At 35.5% G+C, this 19,824-nt stretch overlaps 1 protein-coding gene across 2 annotated transcripts in view; it reads left to right on the top strand.

Moving 5' to 3' along the window:
• The window catches only part of GBE1 (1,4-alpha-glucan branching enzyme 1), a 133,434-nt gene that overhangs the window by 40,784 nt on the left and 72,826 nt on the right, over positions 1–19,824 (top strand). For both annotated transcript variants that reach the window (XM_059872662.1, XM_059872672.1), the window contains exons 4-7: positions 11,360–11,485; positions 13,183–13,318; positions 15,866–15,956; positions 17,049–17,258. In XM_059872662.1, the coding sequence (XP_059728645.1) occupies positions 11,360–11,485; positions 13,183–13,318; positions 15,866–15,956; positions 17,049–17,258 (563 nt within the window). The remainder of the gene's footprint in view (positions 1–11,359; positions 11,486–13,182; positions 13,319–15,865; positions 15,957–17,048; positions 17,259–19,824) is intronic.

Raw genomic sequence — 19,824 nt, forward strand, 5'->3', positions numbered from 1 at the left:
GTAGGTTAATCTGTGTCAGGAAACCACTGCTAGTAAAATTCATCAAATGTAATTACTGTCACCAATGAAATAGATGGTGCTGCAACTGACCCCACTGATCAGGAGGTGCAGCAGCAGTACCAGACTGGTGTGGAGTTCAGGTCTCATGCACTTCAAGCAGTCTGCAGTCAAAAATGTGTTTATAATGAGAATGTGAAATCTCAAAAAATCTATTAGTGATGGCAGGCTGGTGGCTAGGATTCTAGGGACAGAAGTATTGAATATGTGGTGGATTTTCAGGGTTGTAAGATAGAAACATGGAATACCTGGTTGAAGGGGACCTCAAGATCCTCTGGTCCAGTCATTCTTGACAAAAGCATGGCCTGGTCACAATGGCCCAGCACCCTGTCTAGCTGGATTTTAAGTGTCCAATGCTGGGGAATCCAATGCTTTCCTGAGGTAATTGTTGTCATTATGAGATAGATAATTTACAGTCAGATGGCTTTTACAAGGGCAGTCTTGGGGACCCTGAGCAGAGGTACTAAACTTGATTTCAGTGGAAACCTTCCTGAAAAAGTGTTTCCTTACATGTGCACGTAGAAACACTTCTAATTATTCTGTTTTTTACCCTAGCTTGGGGGAAGAGGGAATATCCCTGCTCAATCTGCCAAGTTCTGTATCACTTGAATATAATTTCTTACATAGTCAGTAGGCTGAAAAAAAAAAAAAAAAAAAAAAAAAAAACCAAAAAAAAACCCAAAACACAATCACCAGGTTTGCAAATTTGAACAGTGAATGAAACAAGTGTTCTGCAGCATCATGGTACATACCCTTATGTGGAAGAAGAAACCCTGTATTCCTGGAATTTTGAAGTTACTGAACAGGACTTAGATCATGTACCATGTGCATTTCTGGATAGAAGTCATGTTGACAGGAATTAGAACATTGATTTTGTAGCAGTACCCTTTGTGTTTCGCCATGTGATTGTGAGCCATGACCCTTCAGCAAGTTATTGTAGACTTCTTTGGGTTACAGATGAGGTTTGTCAGCAGGAGGAGTTTTTATCTCATTGGGAGGTAAATGGTCTCTTGGCGTTGTCATTGCCTGTTTGGATTTAGTAAACAATGTGCAGCTCCTCATGGACTCATAGGAGAGGCTGTAGCACCAATGAGCTTTTGTAATGTAGTAGACTGTTGTTCTTTGGAGCCTTTGTTGCAGACTGAGTTCAGTTCTTTAGAATATTCTTGTTCAGTTATTTTGTCAGGCTTCATTCTCCTGTGACTTGAGGATTGTGCAATTCTCCTGTGGGAAGTTTTGCTATTTAAAAATACTAAGATATTTTACTTTTAGTTTATCCATACAGAGCACTAATTGTTTCAATAACTATTAGGTGTACATTTAAGCAAAATGTGATTTATTTTTTAATTAAGGAAAAAAAGGGAGTCATCTTAAAGAAGAAGAGATATTGAAACAGAATGTGAGAGTCCATATTAAGAAAATATTAACATGTCTGTGATTCTCATGGGAATTGTTTTTGTTTGGAGGATAGGATCATTTCCTAGGGAAAGCTCCTGACATTCTCTGCAGTGTTGCACAGCCACCCAATTGCAAGGTGCATTCTGCAGCAATTGTCCTTGATACAAATGCTTTGTCGTTAAGGATAAGTAATATTTAATGCTTGGGTGCCAGTATTACATACTTCACCAGCTTCTTTTCTACTTGACATGGCTTGAAACAATTGTAAGAAATTACGCTTACTGTATGTGTTTTATTATTATGGTTGCTTTTCAAACCTTGCTCTTGTACCTCAAGCCTCTTAACTAAGAGACTATCAGAATACATACAGGAATGCTTCTATATTATGCATATAAATTTTTATAGTCTTTAAGCTTCATCACTGTTCTTGTAGTAACTTCTTTCTGATTAAGTCATAAGGAGGGAAGATATTTTTTCATCTGTATATTCTAGAGATTCCAGTTTTCCTTTGATTTTTTTTTTTTTTGTTATAAAGTTTTTAAAATCAGGATTCTAGACTGGAAGAAAAGTTTTAATGCTTTCCCTCAGCACAGATGTGTGTTTTCCCATTGTGAAAATAAACTGGCTGTCCCTCATACCTAATAATTCTGCCCCTATGTAGCTAACAGTTATAAATCCGTGTACTGAGGTGATTAAGTGAAGTATTTTTTATACACTTGACTGTGAAATCCAATTGGGAATGTTTCTGTGTGATGTTGCTTTCATTTTTAACAACTCTCCTAAGGTTTCCTGGATTTTGACAGTTTGATTTTCCTATGGTATTTTTATCTGCATAGATATTTTTTAATATTAGGCTACTGGCTCCATCTTTAGAATTACTTTTTTATTCAAATAGATAATACAGCATTTTTTGGTGGTTTTGTTACTACAAGTTTCTCCTAGTTTTCTAAGAGAAGCACAAAAATAGAAAAAAGAACAAAAGCTTTCCTTTTTAACCTGATCTAGTAAACTAGTTAAAGATGTTCAGAAGTTCTGCAATGCAATTGAAATACTTAAATCACAAATGGAGCTGCATCTCCCTCTTTTGGAAAATCAAGGCATGACTTCATGACTTGGCTTAGAATACAGGCTTTTGCCTCTTTCGTTTCTTGATTGTGTTTTAGTCTTACTTTTTCTTTCCTTGAGGGAGAAGGGAAGGGGAAAAAAGGGGAAATTGTGAACAAATATTTAATATCCTTAAGTTTAGATTGCAAGAGCTAATGTTGTGATATATTTACAGAGCAAATAAATCTCTCTCCAATGATTTTTGAATGGCACAGATTTGTCTGCACAACTTTGTTAAACATGTGAACCACCTAAAATTACTATGTCTGATAACTAAGGAATATTTTTTTCAATATTTGATATTAATGCTTGTCCTTTTAGCAGGTTTCTTTTTCAGAAAATAGTTAGGAAGGAAAATAACAAACCAGACAACTGGTTTGTGTCATCTGACTCAGTTTTGGTAGTAATCATAAATTGATCAGGAAAATAAAAGCTTGGGGGAAGGAATAATGTGACTAGTGTTCTATTACTTTTTCTTTACAGTGTAACCAATTTGCAATTTAGGTAGGAGAACAGCCTGGAAGAAGCAACATGCTGTCCATTCTTTCCAAAATTTCATTTCAAGGTTTATGATCAATTCACTGTAAGGAAATAACTTCAGTCTACAAGCACCTTGACAGATAGACTCGATTTCTTGGTTATTTGGAGCAGTATGAGTAGAATATGGTCAAGTTTTTCAGGGGAAGTTGAGTTCTGGAAAGATCTCCCATTTTCTGTGCTTCTTGCCCCTCCAGTTTGGGTGAAAGTTCATTTTGGAAGTTGGGGAAGCTGAAGTGTTGAAGAGCTTCTGATTCATTTACTTCCTTGCTGCCTCTCCTGAGCTTTGTTACAGGGCTGTGAAGGAGCAAGAAGAGTGAGGCATTAATGCAGAAGCTGTGTTTGCTTCTTCATTTCTTGCCTTCTATTTCTGAGGCTATTAAAGAGAAAAATTTATCTGATCTCTAAAGATCAATCAGGTAAAGTGAGACAATTATGGAATAATGCTCTTTTACCATGCTGTTCAATCCCAATTTTTTATCAGGCTTTTGTATTTTTGTCTAAAGCTGCTTTAAAGTGAACTTGCATACAAGAAACTCTAGATTCCAGTCCTGGGCTCAGGTTGTGCTGTGTTATCAGGAAGTGTTCTGCTGTGGTCCTATGCATTAAGAACCAAACATACTGAAGTACTGCCTTCAGATTGCAGTGCTTCTCTCACAAACCAGCGCTGACCTGTAGAAAGAGAGGAGTTGCTCTCTGGTTTCCTCTGTGCTTGTGAGGGGGTGATGTGATTTTATTTGCTGTTGTAAATGGCCTCAGTTCACACTGCCCACTGGCAAAAGATCACCAGAACTGTGTTCTATCCTGGGTGCTTAAGTCAGGTTTGATTCTTTTTGAGGATGAATAGGACAGGCAGGGGTGTACTGGGAGAGGTATTTTCAGTTGATAGATTGTAGCACGGTGGGAGTGGGTCTCCTCTTCAAGGTAACAAGTGACAGAACAAAGAGGGTGTTTCCTCCTGTTATGCTGGAAGAGGTGTAGATTGGGTCTTAGGAAATAGTGGTTGTGCATTGGAACAGGGAAGTCATGGAGTTGCCATCCTCAGAAGTTTAAGAAAACACATGGATACAGCACCTGGGGTCATGGTTTAGTGGTGAGCACAGTGCTGGGCTAGCTGTGGGACTCCATGGTCTTTTCCAACATAAACAACTCTAGGATTCTGTTTCTGGAGAAACTTGAGGGTGTTGAGAAAAGGATGCACAATTTAAGGAAAAGAAAATAGCAGGTTTGTATTGGTGTCTTGAATGTAGCACCTGTCTTTGAAAATGAGCAGCATTTATGAAATAAAATCTAAACCCAGGTTTTCTTACAGCATCAATGTGTCCAAAGTATATTGGGTCAGATTCTTTTGTATTCTTGGAAGTTTATTGTGCTTTTTCTTGGTTACCCTGTTTATCTACAGCAAAAGTAAAAATGTAAACTCTTATATTCTACAGAGCACATTATGCTAAAAAAAACCCCTTGGTTGTTTTTCATTTTCATGTACTTTTAGAAAACTGAGGGGGGAAAATACCTTGATGCTAAATTTCTAATAAATTTCATGTAGTAGAAAAACCTTGTTATCACAGCATCTAATATAAACTTTCTAGGGAGTCTTTAAGAACTTATCCTGCCCATGTTTTATGTTTTGCATTGAACTTGCTTTTAAGCCAGATGCATGTTACTGAGATGAAATGATATTTCCACCTGTATTCCTGTGGCTTTTATATTTGGCTAATTTTGTGTCAGAAACGAATATGTCTGAAGCTAATGAAATACTGTAGATTGTAAAATACTGAAATAATAGCTTATTGCCCTTATATAACAAGTCACTTCCATTTCCATATTTATATTAAAGCTAGTCCACTCTCTCATTTTATTAGCTATTGTTGGTTTGATGGCCAATTTAATTTCATCATTGTATTAAAAGCCACATATACCAAGTATCATTCAAAGTGTTTTCAAGCTATTAAAGTAATGAAATAATAATACAGTGTTTCAGAGCAATTTATTGGCTTGCATATATTCATCAGTTATTTAGTTATCATTTTGTTATTTTCATTTCCTCAGCTGGAGTAGAAATGATAAAGCACTATATAACAAATTTCTCAAACAGCAGAAATGTGTCTAAATTCTTTATATATATACTTCAAAAAAGAACTTTATATATATAATTTTTAAAGAACTTTAAATCAAAATAAATACCTGGAAAGTAAGAAATGGCAGCATGGCTTTTTAGTTCTAATGTTTGAGCCAGTCTCCTAATTGGTGGAAACAGAGGCAGACACCTTGTGGAAGCACATCATAATTAAATTAAATGGATTAGATGCAGGAACTGAAAGCTAAAGGAGTGGTTGCTGAGCAGAGTAGTTGTCTGATCTTCTGCAACTGTCTCTTGAATTATTCTCTCACACTGTTCTGAAGATCTTTGTGTACACTGGGAATTGGGGTAGCCAAATGGAGCTGATGTGAAGAGAAGATGAAGATAGGTAAACACAAAGAAAAAAGGGATATTCATAGACAGACATGAATTTTAAATGTGGTAGTTTGTGTCCTGCTATTGCAGAGTTTTGTCTGCCATAACAATAGCACAGGCACATTAAGCTCCATTTTTACACATGGATTTACTTTTTATCTGAATTTGTATTTGTGACAAAGCTTTTAAATTTGTTGTGAACCTTTCATACTTTTTATCATTATGGATTATCTAAGAAAAAATCTGTGGTGTCTGTTCATAAAAAGCTAGCAGATTTCCCTGAGTCACAATAGGTTGAAAATTGCCTGAATGTAAGCACAGAGTTTTCCTTTAAATGCCCCAAGACATCCAGAAGGAATTGCTGGATGTGCTGTGGGTGATATAAAAGGCCTGTGTTATTTTGGAAAGCCAGAATAATGAGATACCCAAGAGTCTCAAATGTCTGAGAAATCAAGGCCTTTCAATCTCACTTGTCCTGCATTGGCAGCATCATTACATTAAATGAGACCTATTTCAGCTTCTGAATTGCTCCTGTGTGTTATTGCATTTTTTTTATGATACTGGACTGACCTCAGAGTGATGGTTTCCCCTTAACTGTAATAAACTGCTTTTGAGTGTTCCAAACATCATCCAACAGACTCATAACCCCTATATTTAGTTTTATCCTACAACCTTATTCCCATTCCATGAATTTCCTCTCCTCTAGTGGGCAGACATGGAATGCGTTGTCACTTTGCTACTAATGTTATTGTGAGGTTTAGGGTCTGCTTTGTCTTCCAGCAGTCCAGCATTTGGAAAATTGGAATGAACTTTTGCACACCAGTTTTTAAATATCTTCAAAGCCATTCTTTGTTGGCCATGTTTTCTCTGACTGCAGCCATACATTTGTTTTTATTTCGCTCTGAAAGTTTTTCAAAATTAATCGCTTACTAGCACTGATGCTAAACTCAGGTTTAAACTTGGGATTTTTCTATGTTGGATGTACTCATCTGTGAAATCCACAGCACTTATTACAGTGTTTTTAGATGCAAAACTTTAGGATGCTGTACACTTCAGACAGAAACTTTGGAAATACACCCAACATCCCTATAATGGGATGTGAATACCAAACATAAATTTTTAACCTTTGCATACAAAAGATGTACAGCATAGGTTGAGGTCTTCTCTTCTATTGTTTTGCAGTTGTACTTATATAAATTGTGTGTCTGTGTCATATCCATTTTTAGAGCAAATTGACTTTTTAATGCCAGGTTTTGAAGGACGTTTTCATTCTGTCTTCCTGACACTTTATTTCAGTGAGATAATTTATTTGCATGTATTTATATCTCACTTGGAAGCCAGAATCAGGTGACATTCAAAGGTCACAGCAAGGATTTTGAATGTTTACCACTAGGGGAGGTGGGGGAAAAACCCTAAACTATTTAGGTGAGCTATTTTTAAAGTTGTTGTAGGGAAATTCAGCATGACTTACTTTGAATTTCCTACATTTTTGTAGTAGAAGTTTCCAATGGGAAAGCCATCATCGAAACTCTGGAAGCAGAAAATAAACCCAAACCTCTTTTTGAGAGTTCTAAACAGGCTTGCTCTTTTAAGATACTTCCCTCTTGGCACACAGACAAAAAACCAAAAATCTTCATGTTGCCCTTGTACTATACAATTTGATAATATATTACTTTATCTCATGTTTCACACAAACAAGTGGTTAATGTAGATGGTGGCAAGTTCTTTACATCTCTTATTTTGTATTTTTCCATTCTGTCTACATTTGGGCAGTGTGTAAATGTAACTCTTGAGATATCAGTTTCTTCTTTAACAGTTTTTGTTGGTTTTACCTAATTGGGGATAGTTTGGGTTGGAAACTTGGATTTCCTTTTTTCTCCTCACTTGTCCTCTTGTTGGAGAGTTTTCTGTAATAATAGGATCAAAAATGAAGGGATTATTTTAACCTAGGATTTTCTTTCACTTAAGTCTAAATAACTGTAAAAGAGTTTGCTTGTGATGAGGGGCTAAGCTTTTGTCAGTTTGCTTGGTTCACTTGGCAAGTGTTTCATGCTATAGCATTATGCATTTTAAAGGCTTTATTGAATGGGGGCTGTAGTTTTTATATCAAATGGTGGGATGTGCCTTCTCATATGCATTGAGGAATGATCAGGGACATGCCTTGTGAAAAATGAAGTAGGTAAATCCCGAGGCCAGTTTGAAAAAGACTAATTTAGTGAACATAATGGTTTTATATATGTTCTTTAGAGAACAATTTTTTGAGTTAATTAGAAAATGTAAAGTCAGCTATAAAGTCTTGATGAACTGAGTAGTAGCTGGTTAGGCTGCAACTTTTATGAATTTGTTTTTACTCATTTCAAACTAATTTGGAGGAGAAGTACAGTATCTGTTAAACTGATTTATTGGTACTCTGTCAAAGGTGCTGTGTAATGACTCTTCAGTATTCCTTATGCTTGTAAAATCTGTAACAGCACATTTCAAGTATACACAGAGCTAATTTTTAATATCTAGACACTGCAGAAGAGGCACTACAAGTCATGATTTGGGGTGAGTGGAGCAAGAGTTTTCACCTGTCTTTGTTTATTGTGTGCTTTATAATTTTACTCCTTTTATTATTATATTATTGTTATTATATTATGATACATATATGTAATTGTTTCAAGAAATAGCAAAGCAAATGCAGGAATTAAACCTGTGAGACTGTTTGCATTAGAGTTATTATTGTCAGTCTTGGGCTGAACTGCTATTTGTTTTGTGGTACCATTTAGTTTTTTCCAGTTCCTGTGCTCATGCTTCAGCTAAGCATGGTGATGTTAGAGTTCTGTCTCAAGAAACTTCAGAAAAAATTATTTGGAATTTTTATTTCTAAGTTTATTAATAAAATTTATACAATATCAGGAGAGAGGAATAAGATTGAGTATAGAGCTTGATAATTAAGCCTAGGAGAGACTCTGTAAATGGTATTCACATAAAATTAAGAAAAGTATTAAACAAGCATAACTACAAAGAATTGAAGTTGTCAGGGATCACTTGATAGACCTGTAAGGACACTGTTTTGATTATGCTTCTGTAAAGCAGAGAAGGAAAGGATTCAACTTTACCAGCTCTGATGGTGTCACCATTGTTTTTCTTGACTCTGCTTTCTCTGTGCACAGCCCATGATACTCAAAAATTACAGCAACAAATGAGCAAACTTGAGGTTTCTACTGTAGGGGTGAGATTAATCTATAGCCATCGTTGGATATATTGAAAAATTTTTTTTAAGACTACCTATACTGTAAAGAAAGCAAGAAATAAATTTTATGATTACTTGTTTAAAATAATAAATGTTTTCCCACATTTTTTTGAGATTTTTGGTCTTTGCATGGTTAAATTTCATGACTTCTCTTTTTGGATAAATGTATCTTGGGTTGGACTCTATGATCTCAGAGGTCTCTTACAACCTTGAAATTCTGTGATAACTTTTTCTTTTGAGCATGAGAATTGTCTTATATGTTTGCATAACAGAACTGAAAGCAAAATTTTAAAATGAATGAACCCAAAAATTTAGGTTGTGAGACTAAAAATAGAACAGACTCTTAAGTTTTAAGACTGTTCAAGTGTGTAAACCCAACCCATATTTTTCCACAACTTGTTTATGACTCTATATTATTACTATCATAATATATGACAAATAAATATATATATTTCTAGGAAGTTTTAGTTTCATCTTTTAATATTCTGTCTGTAAGTGTTGCTAGAAACTTGTAGGACTTCCTGTAAGTCTCTCAATTCCTGAGAAGTGTAACCCTTAAGTTTGACTTTGTAGGTGTTTTGAATAAATGCAAAACTAGCACTTGAATAAAATGACTTCTGAATACATGGTAGAACAAATTCACTGGTGTCTCAAAAATAAGGGAAAATAAGTGAATTACAATTAAAATGACAATTAATTGAACTATTAATTTAAGTGATTACAGAGCAACAGAAGTTCTACTTTGTCAGAAGGATGGGATACAGAGATTGGTTGTGCAATATAACTGTAGAAGTATAAGTTGAAAAAGTCAAATAACTGATGGTTGGCCATTTAAATGGTGTTCTGCTATCTTTTTTTTTTTCCTCCTAACTTTTTCATTGCTTAATGGCTTTAATTAAAGACAGTACGTGACTGGATTAATATATCATAATAAAGAAATTTACATTTCCTCCCTCCAGTATCATTTTTGGATTAAACCAGTACTAATTAATGTTCTGAATGTAGATTAATTACTTCACATTTCTCAAATGTGCCCACCCTTCATAAGCCTGCCTAGTATGAATTATGCTAAAATATGAGAAAAAAGGAATGCCAAGATGAGTAGGTTATTATATGCAGTAATCATCTTATTTCTGTGATGGGTAAATTGGGACAAAATAATAAAAGAAGCAGTAGCATCATCAGAAGTGTGATATTAGAGAGAGGAGATAGCTTTTATTATTTTAAGAATAATTTGCAAATTGTCAATGCTATCAGCAAGGAGGATCTTCACAGTGTTGATAGAATTTGCAGAAATATTCTTTGGGTCAGCTTTACTAGTGCAGCTAACAGAAGAAATTTTCCATGCAGCTTTACAGTGTTTGCAATAACTTTCTCAGCTTTTTCTGCTGAGGTTTTTGATATGAATTACTCCATTCTATAAAACTTATCTTTAGTTTTTGGAGTTATAGTAGTATGTACTGAGGCACAGGAATCATACTTCCTTGCCTTATTCTATCAACTTGCAGTAACCATCTGCATATCCATATTTGTTTCTTTGTTGGTCTAGATGACCTTTAATAGGTCCCTTTCAACTAAACACGATTCTGTGATCCTGCCTTCTTCCATGATTGGGTTAAGGATACAGATAATCTAGCAAAACAATGAAAGACACTTGCCAGAGGTGAAAGGGCAATTCTCTGATAGTTTCATCTTCCAGACTACCTGTTAGGAATTGAGAGCAAAGACAGGTCACTTTTTTTAATTTAAAAATAAATAAATAAATAAAATAAAAAGCCCCATAAAAACCAACAACCAAACTAAAATATCTGTCATCACTTTCTTAAAAAAAAAAAGCAGAATTAAGAATTCTGTGCATTCACTTGCTTGTACATTTCTAGGTTTTAAATTTGCAAACCATCTGTGTTACTGTTTTAGTGGCAGCCAAGATACCAAGCAAAACCAGAGTGGTGCTGTTCCTTCTGTGCGGAGGAATGGGGAGGTGGGATGGGGTGGGAGGATGTGAGAGAGGTGGAACTTTTTCTTCGCCTTGACCCAGAAACTGTCCTGTGCTTCTTGTGTTGTCTGTGGTCCTGGGCTATGTGACATTAAGGACTCACAGAGCATGGAAAAGAAGATGGAATTATGATATTAAAATTGCCTTACTAGATTGTTTTGTTTGTCAAGTTTAACAAATCACAGTTCTCATCCTAATGGCATTATACTGCATGTCTATTTAAATTTATCATAACATGGAAAGGAAATAGCGATGACAGGGGTAGTTGGGGAACCTAACAGAAATCCATTTGGAAAGGCTTCTTCTCCCATTACTTATATAAATCTTATGTATATTCTCACCTTTCAGCTCTTGCTGCTGAACATCTCTCCTGTCTGACATGTCTGGTTTGCTGTCCCTTTGCAAATCATCCCTGCGGGCAGGGTCATTCTTCCTTCTCTTGACTTGCATTGTGTGTTTGTGTGTTCTTTAAATTAAATTTCTGTGTAGTCTACTATTTCATTCTGTGCTGTGGCTTGCATAGAAGGCGTTCTGTGAGTTATAAGTGACTGCCTGCATATGTTCTGTTATTTTATAGGTGGTGATTCGTGCTCAGAACGGCGCCCTCCTCTATCGTATTTCACCCTGGGCAAGATATGTGGTCCGTGATGAAGACAAAGTGAATTATGATTGGGTTCACTGGAATCCACCACAGTCATATATAGTAAGGCTTCAATATTATTTTCAAGAGGTGTATCATGTTATCTTTGTTTCCCTGTTTGGAAGAAAATAAAAGGAAATAGCAAACTTGTTAAAAGAGCTGAGAGATGAAGGGGTTTTATTCATGGCTTTGACAGAAATAAATGCCTTTAATGATGGATGTTTTTGAGCTGCTTTTTCAGCCTCCTGTAGAATATATAAAAAATAGTTATTAATATGGTATTTTAAACTTGGTTTGCCACCTGTTAGGCTAGATTGACAGGTATTCTGGGACAAGATGGCTGTTCCTGGTAGGGAAGAGAGCAGGGAATTATCAGTACTGGATTTAAGGATTGGTTATCTGCAAATGAATGCAATGTTCAGTACTCAACGCTAGGTTAATATTCCATGAAGTCCAAAAAAACTTCCAAAATAAGGTGCCAACGCTCCAGTCAAATCCTGGTTTCTTTGTATCAGGAAAAAGCCATTATTGATTTTAAAGCCCTCTTTCTTCTCATGCACTGCTCTAAGGGATGCTATATGAAAAATACCCTAGCAGAACATTTGGAAACTTCAGACTGTCTGAGTGATGTTGTTTCATACTAAACTTTTACATGTTTTCCCTGAAAGATGGTATGCAGTGGTTTGTATTAGAGATGCTGTAACCTCTATTTTGAGTTAAATTTTCGCATCTGCCTCAGTTTATGAAGAAACTGCAAGAGAAAAGGTTACTGGCATGGAAAAGATTTTCTTTAAAAATAGATAATGTAATGTACATTAACTCTTATTAGTGTAGTCTTTATCAATTTAGTGGCCTACTCTGTGTATAATGCTGTGTGAAACCTTGATGTCATCAAGAAAAGGAATAGATAGGGATTTGGGAATGCAGTGATTAGGATGGCCTAGAGTGAAAAAGAGGCATGAACTTTTGGGTGCAGACAAGGCCTTTCTTGGGGGGAAAAAAAAAAAAAAGTCCTTTTATGAGTAGTAGAGGTGTCCAGTGGAAATAAATCACAGGGAACAAGCCTCAACCAGAAGTTTTGTTCTTCACGTTGTTCCTTTAATTTCTGTTCACATTTTGTATTAATCTAGTTTTGTTCTGCATTTTCAAAATTTCACCTGAATAATAAACTATCAAATAGGAGATTAACTTCAATGGCCTCTGTATTCTTCAAATATTTTCACTCATCTAGAAATGCTGTGTACTGATCTCCAGACTTGGGATTTTTAAATTATATTTTAATCCTAAGTATTTACAGTATAGGTGATTCTGTGCTGTGGGACTGTATTCTTTAGGAATAACATTTATAAATTTCGGATAAGAGTGATTTCAATGTACTTGCAAAAAGCAGGTATGCTTAAAAAATAAAAACCTATTTTACTATTTTCTCTATTTTCAAATAAGCTTCATAGTGATTCAGAAGGACATCAAGTGGAGTGGCTACTATCAGTTTGAACACTGAAGTGTAATTTAAAAAGAGTAAAAGTAAAGTATTGAATCATGAATGTCCAGTTTCTTGTTCATAAAGGATGTTAATTTCAAACAGACGTTTGCTTTAACAGTTTAAAATGGTCAGTTGCTTCTGAAATGTTTAGAATGCTCTTAGAGGAAAAACAAAATAAACCTTAAATTGTTTTTCGTCTTGTGCAAATCATATGATTATGACAACACTCCTAAACTGTCCCTAATGACAACTCTGTTTTGTGGTTTTTTTCTTATAGCATAAGAATCCTTCTCCCAAGAGATTAAAAAGCCTGAGAATCTATGAATCACATGTGGGAATTGCTTCCCCAGAAGGCAAAGTAGCTTCTTATAAAAACTTCACATACAATGTACTACCTAGAATAAAGGATCTTGGTAAGTAGTACCAGAAATGCTTGCAGAGATAATACTTATGTGCCTGCGCTAGTTAGGAAAGATAACTGTCAAGTATCTAGAGGGTTTTTTTTTTTAATTTCCCAATTACACATACTATAAAAATAGATTCTTAGATGAGCAAAAATTGTCAACAAGTGAAATATTTGAGAACAAAGACTTAAATGAGATACATGAATTAAAGTCCATTCCAGATTTTTAAGTAAAATATGATTATTAAAGCCCGGATAAATATTGCAAGTTAATTTACTTTTGGCATGGTTTGCTTTCAGCTTGAAAAAGGAGCTGTTTTTGTGACAGTCTTCAGAACATACCTTATTGATTCTACTAGTGTAAAGCTTAGTTCTAAGGAGGGACAAAAGAAATACCTGAATATTCTTTGTTTTGCCAGAATAAGCATGCTAGACTTTTTATCCCTGAACAGTAGCTTAGCAGTATCAGAACAAGGAAAGTTTAAATATGAAAGACCTTCTTCAGGAAAAGAACTTCTAGTATATTAGAGAGGATGTGTGAAAGAGCTGTAACATTATCTCAGGAACCACAGAAAACTGTTCACCTCAATTTCACTTTAATTATTTTTTCCCATGGTGTCTTTGCACTGTTTCTGTAATGGACAATGTTGGAAGCTACTGCCTTTTACTGCCTTGTGATGAAATATATATTTTACACTGCTGTAAAATAATCATGATATCTGTAGCTGAAACCTCTGTGGATGGTGGCTGTGTTTGTGTTTGATTTTTTAAAATTCTGTTTTATTTATCAGAGTGCCTGAAGAAGACATTTTCTTGTAGCTTTACATGTTAAGTCAATGTTTTGTGGCTTTTGCCTTTTGGTAAACTTGAGCTTGCAGGTGAGATGGGGGAGTTTGCCCATGTGTTTTGGATTCTACATTGTAAAATCCAAAACTGCATTTTATATATTATGTATCTGTGACTCCTTACTGTCCCAGGAAGTTAATAGGATTTATGGAGTTAGGAAAGCGTTCTGCTTTGCACACAATTTTTTCTTTGTGGAGAAATGTTATGAAAAGGCTAATACATCAAATAATAAAACCAGTATCAAATTTAGGGTATACAGAAATTATAACTAATCTTCCTTGTTTACATTAAGTAAACATTGTGGGAATTGAGTATTTTTGAAATATATTTTTGAGGTCTGTTAGATTCAGTTTTGGAATGTCTTACTTTTTAGGACAAGCTTAAAGACATCACTATATGAGAACTCGAATATATTAGTAGTTTGTAGGAATATGTGCATGACAAATAGCAAAATAAGTAGCAACCAAATTGAGATTAATTTGATACAATGTTGCTGTTTATTTATAAAAATGATGTAAATAAAAATAAGTACAACAAGCCTGAATTATAAACCAGAAATGAATCTGACGAATTGCTGAGCTCACACCAACTGTCTTCAAGCAATAGCTCTGGTTTTAAATGTAACAGCTATAAAAAAACAAGGAAGAATAAAAAATCCTACAGCATCTTGTTGAAACTAAGGAATGAAGTGAATATTTTCTTCAAACAGAGAAGTGGTGGAGGTGTGAATCTTAACAGCCTGTAGATAAAACCTGATTCTTTAGAGTTTCCTTCCTTATGAATGCGCTGAACTATCTTAGGAGATACAGCACAGTGGGTCCCCCAGCCCTCCTTGACTGCTTTGGTTCTTGGGTGAACTTAGAATAAAAGCACATTACACTTGTGTTTTTTTCTTTTTTGAAGACTCTTGTAGAGACAAGAAATAACTATTAAAGTTTGAAAAAAGTGTTTTTGCTGAATGAAAAAAAGAGATTTAATATGTCATGAAGTTACAGTATTTTGTTTAAGCTGGAGAGATGTGGGTCTGACAGATGGGCCACTTGGTGGATAAGGAATTAGAAGGATGGTCACATTCAGAGTTTCAGTCAATGGCTTGATATCCAAGTGGACACCAGGTATGGGGGGGCCTCAAATTGAAGCAGGGTGTATTTAAGTTGGACATTAGGAAGAAATTCTTTACTGTGAGGTTGGTGAGACACTGGAATAGGTTACTCAGAGAAGTTATGGATGCCTCATCCCTGGAAGGGGTGTCGAGCAATCTGGTCTAGTGGAAGGTATTCCTGCCCATGGCAGAGGAGTGGGAACTAGAGGATCTTTTAAATTCCCTTCCAACCCAAACCATCCTGTGATTTTGTCATAGTATGTGTAGCCAGTGGCTAACCCTGACTGCAAGTGTCAAAAGTTCAGGACATGCAGGTTGGCATAACTAGTATTCTGAAGTTAAATAAGGATTACACTTCTTTCTGTCTGCATCTGGGAGATTCAATATGTGTGGATCACTTGACAAATTGACTGTTTTTATTTGCCAAGGAGATCACATTAGTATAAACTATTAGGTTGAATTGCTTTGAGAAAGTTACTGAATCTTAGGTGTTAACCATTAGGGTCAGAGGTAGCTAAAATGAGAGAAGACTGGAATGGATATGTTATAGGAATTGAATCTTTTAACTATTCTTAAGGCATTTGTTTATTATATTTGTTTTTATTGTAGGCTATAACTGTGTCCAGCTGATGGCTATTATGGAACATGCATACTATGCCAGTTTTGGTTATCAGGTCACAAGTTTCTTTGCAGCATCAAGGTAGGTTTAAGTGCTCCAGCATCTTCTCTGTTTTTTTCCCTTCCTTCCCATCCATTGAAATCAGTATTACATGCAGGTGTGTGTTTGCAAGTGTATAATTGGAAGCAATGGCTTAGGTATTTGCTCTACTTTTCTCTTAAATCTGAAATCAATTTGGCACAGTGATCAGCTGCTCTGTGAAACACTTTGGGTTGGATACAGACAAAAAGCTTATAAGTAACTTCAGCTACCATAGCATATTCTGAGTAATCCACCTTCAGCAGTCTTTATGCATGGGTTTGGGGTTGTGGAATTCTTGGCAGTAACAAACAGAACTATATACTGTTCATAATGAACTTGATTAAAATCATGGCTCTGTGTGTTCTGTGGGAACCCTTTCCCTTACAGACTTGTAACAGACTGTACTTAGACTTGAGGTAAATGGTGAAATTACATGAAAAATGAATTCAGGTAGTTGTTAAGAAAATTATGATAAATGTGGAAGTCATATTTTTATTTATTTATTTATTTTAATCTTAGAGCCACTCAAGTGGCAACCAGGCTAAATTTAGATAGGCAGTTTTTAACTAACTTAATTAGTTGAAAAAAGGTGTGTCAGGCATAGGAGAAAAAAATCTTTTTAAAAAATAAGAAAATGGTGTAATACCTAAACCAAATAACCAAGCAGGAAAATAGCAGATATGTATTGTGTGGGCTTTGTGGATGTACATTTACTTTTGTAATCATTGTGTGACTTTATTCCAGCAAAATGAATATATTCTTGTCCCTTATGAGCTTAGGAAGTGTTCAATATTAAATAGCTTTAAGTTCTATTTGTTATCTTTTAAACTGAATTTTATGTGTTATTAAAAAGGGAAGAATAAAACAATCTATTTTGCAAAACATTGTGTGGATGATGAAATTCTTATAAGGAAAAATGGTTTCAAATGTTAGTTTGTAAGCAATAGCTACTGCTTAAGAGGCTGAAAAAAAAAAACCTGTGTAGATCTGTAGAGTAGGTGATGAAGAACTGCTGACTTTGATGTAGTTTCCATGATGAGTGTTCAGCACTGCCGGCATGAGTCCTGATGGTACCACGTTGTGTTTTCATAGCCGGTACGGAACTCCTGATGACCTGAAGGAAATGATTGACGTTGCTCACTCCATGGGCATCACAGTCCTGCTTGATGTGGTGCACAGCCACGCCTCAAAAAACTCAGAAGATGGTCTCAACCAGTTTGATGGTACAGATTCTTGTTTCTTCCATTCTGGATATAGAGGCAATCACCAGCTCTGGGACAGCAGGCTCTTTGACTATGCAAAGTGAGTATAAAACATCATTTCATCTGTGCTAGTGGTTATCATTTCATAGCAATTCTGTTAACAGTACACTCCTCACCAAGCTGGTTAAGTCATTTGGATTGTTTAACAATTGCAGTATGTGAGTTAAATTCCTCTACTTGCCTAAATCCTTAAAATCTAACACTAAATGATGGTATTTCAACTTCATTACTTTCCTGTCATCTATGACTACCTATGTGCGTGTTATATACCATGTACATTGTATGTATTATATAATGGTGTAGTTATTTTTAATTAAAAACATTTTTCTCTATAAATATCATTTTAAATATCTGTTGTATAGGAATATATAATTGTGAATTTTTTTTCATTTTATGTATATTAATATTTTCGTGCTAGATATAGTATGTTGCATATATATAATAGATGATGTTTGTAAATTAAAAAAATTGTAAGAAAAGCTGATGAAAAGTTGTAAGCTCTCTAAATTTATTGACATACTGTCAGGTTGTTGAAATGTAGGAAAAGTTTTCCCCCAGGACAATTGACTACATTTCAAAGACTTTCTGGAGGTCAATCAACAATTAATACAAAACAGGGGTCGTTTTCAGTAGATATTTCTAGAGACACAGTTTGGGCAAGCTTAATTAGCCAGTATAGTGTGTGTCAAAACATGTATTAATGCCAGTTGATTATTAGTACTTAATATTGTTTACTCTGTATTCTCTGAGGTATTGGGGGCAAGGAGATTGATCTTGTACGCTGAGTGTTTCAGTGGTTTAAATGGAGAAACAGGCACTAGCAGCCAGCTTATTTCAGTGTCCTCGCATTTTTTTTTGTGTTTGTTCATCCCTGAACCACCCTGATTCTTCCCTTTCCTTTCCTTTGTTTCTCTAAACATTCCACAATAAGTTTTGTGTAACTTTACAATCTCCTTAAAGCATGTCTTAATAAAATTCTGTATAGAATTGATCACTTATTCCAGGATAAATTCTCTTATTTTCCCCCTTGAGGTGTATAATCTGATGTGACCTTCTTATCAATTGCCAAGTCCTGTTTTAACCTTTCAGGATTACCTTTGAATATTCCTGTGGTGGCTCATCCGAGACCAACTGTAGAGTTCTGGTCTCTTGTTAACCTCTTAGTTGTTAAGGTTTTTGTGTTGCAGGTTCAATTTCCTGGTTTTCCCATTTTTCTCCCTTGCTTGCATGGAATTGCCATGGACTGGATGGATATGATAGCACAGAAGTCATGTTACATAGCACAGGCCAATTGTTTAGTGGAACTCAGTGTCAAATAAACCAAGTGACCAGTGTGAAGACTGACTGGTGCACTTCAATACTTAGTAGGATGAGCTGTTCTTTATTTGGGATTTGTTATTTGGGACAATTTAATGGGTCATTTCAGGGGGAGTTTCTGATGTGATTTATTGTTATTCAATTATTAATTGTGATTTAATTATGATAAGAAATGCATTTTAGTCCTTCCTGTTAAGCTTTATATTCATACTCAAATCAATTGTGTTTCAAATAACCCTAAAGCTCTAGTATCAATATGATAGTATTACACATTTTATTTCATTTGATGCTTATAAGTAACCAGCAAGTGTGTGAGTACCAATGTCTCTAGTGAGACAAAGGAACGTGGTTATGGACCTTCCTCTGTTCTGGTTCTTCCTGCTGGAAAAGAAAGTGGTGCTGGTATTGAGTGTTTGGGGGTATTTATAAATGAGAGAAACAACCAGCTCCTCTGTAGGTTGCACTTGGCAATGCTAAATATTTCTTCAGAAGTGAAGAACTGCCTCCATGCCTTGGTTGTGTCAGTGATATGTACTTGTGGAATTTCTTTTCCTTCTGTGACTTTGGAAGAGGTGCCACACTGAATGCAGAAAGGGGGAAGTGGAAAGAGCTTTGAGGGGGAGAGATGAGCTTAGAGACTAGCAAAGACCAGAGAAACTGAAGCTCTGCACTGGATGGCTGTGGGTCCCTTGAAGGTCATTACCATCTCATGACATGCAACAGCAAAGCTGAAGTTCTCTTTTCAAATGGTTGTGGAAACCCTTTCTTCCCCTTCAAGCATAGGAAGCTGTGAACTTTTTCTAGTCATTAAGGGATATTTTTCATCCTAACACTTGAGACAGTAAGTATTCTCTGTGTATTTATAGTCAAGTTTTAAGGCTGAAAAGTTATAACCCTCATGGTCATTGTAAGTTTCACAAAACAGATTAAAAAACAGCTTGCATTTTTTCCCCTAGTCTTTGTGTGTGCAGTTTCCAAGCAAAACTGAAAGAAGCAAACTGACATTTCATTGAAAATGTTGGGTTTGTTTTTTGGTGTTTTTTTTTTTTTTTTCCTCAATTTAGTATGTAGTGGCATTCTGCTAATTTCCATGCCAGTGGATAAGCAGCTCTAGTCTGGATGAGGAAAGCATAAAAATCTGTGGGAGAGACTCAAGCTGCTGGCAGATGTTGAAAGTTTGCTCAAAATAAATGACAGCACACACAGTCTGTTGAGTGGTCTATAGAAAGCTTGCTTGCTGAGTGAAATTTCTTCAGCTAGCACAGCCTTCTATCCTGTACAGAGCTTGT

This window comes from Haemorhous mexicanus, chromosome 2 (genome assembly GCF_027477595.1).
Source record: "Haemorhous mexicanus isolate bHaeMex1 chromosome 2, bHaeMex1.pri, whole genome shotgun sequence".
NCBI lineage: Eukaryota > Metazoa > Chordata > Aves > Passeriformes > Fringillidae > Haemorhous > Haemorhous mexicanus.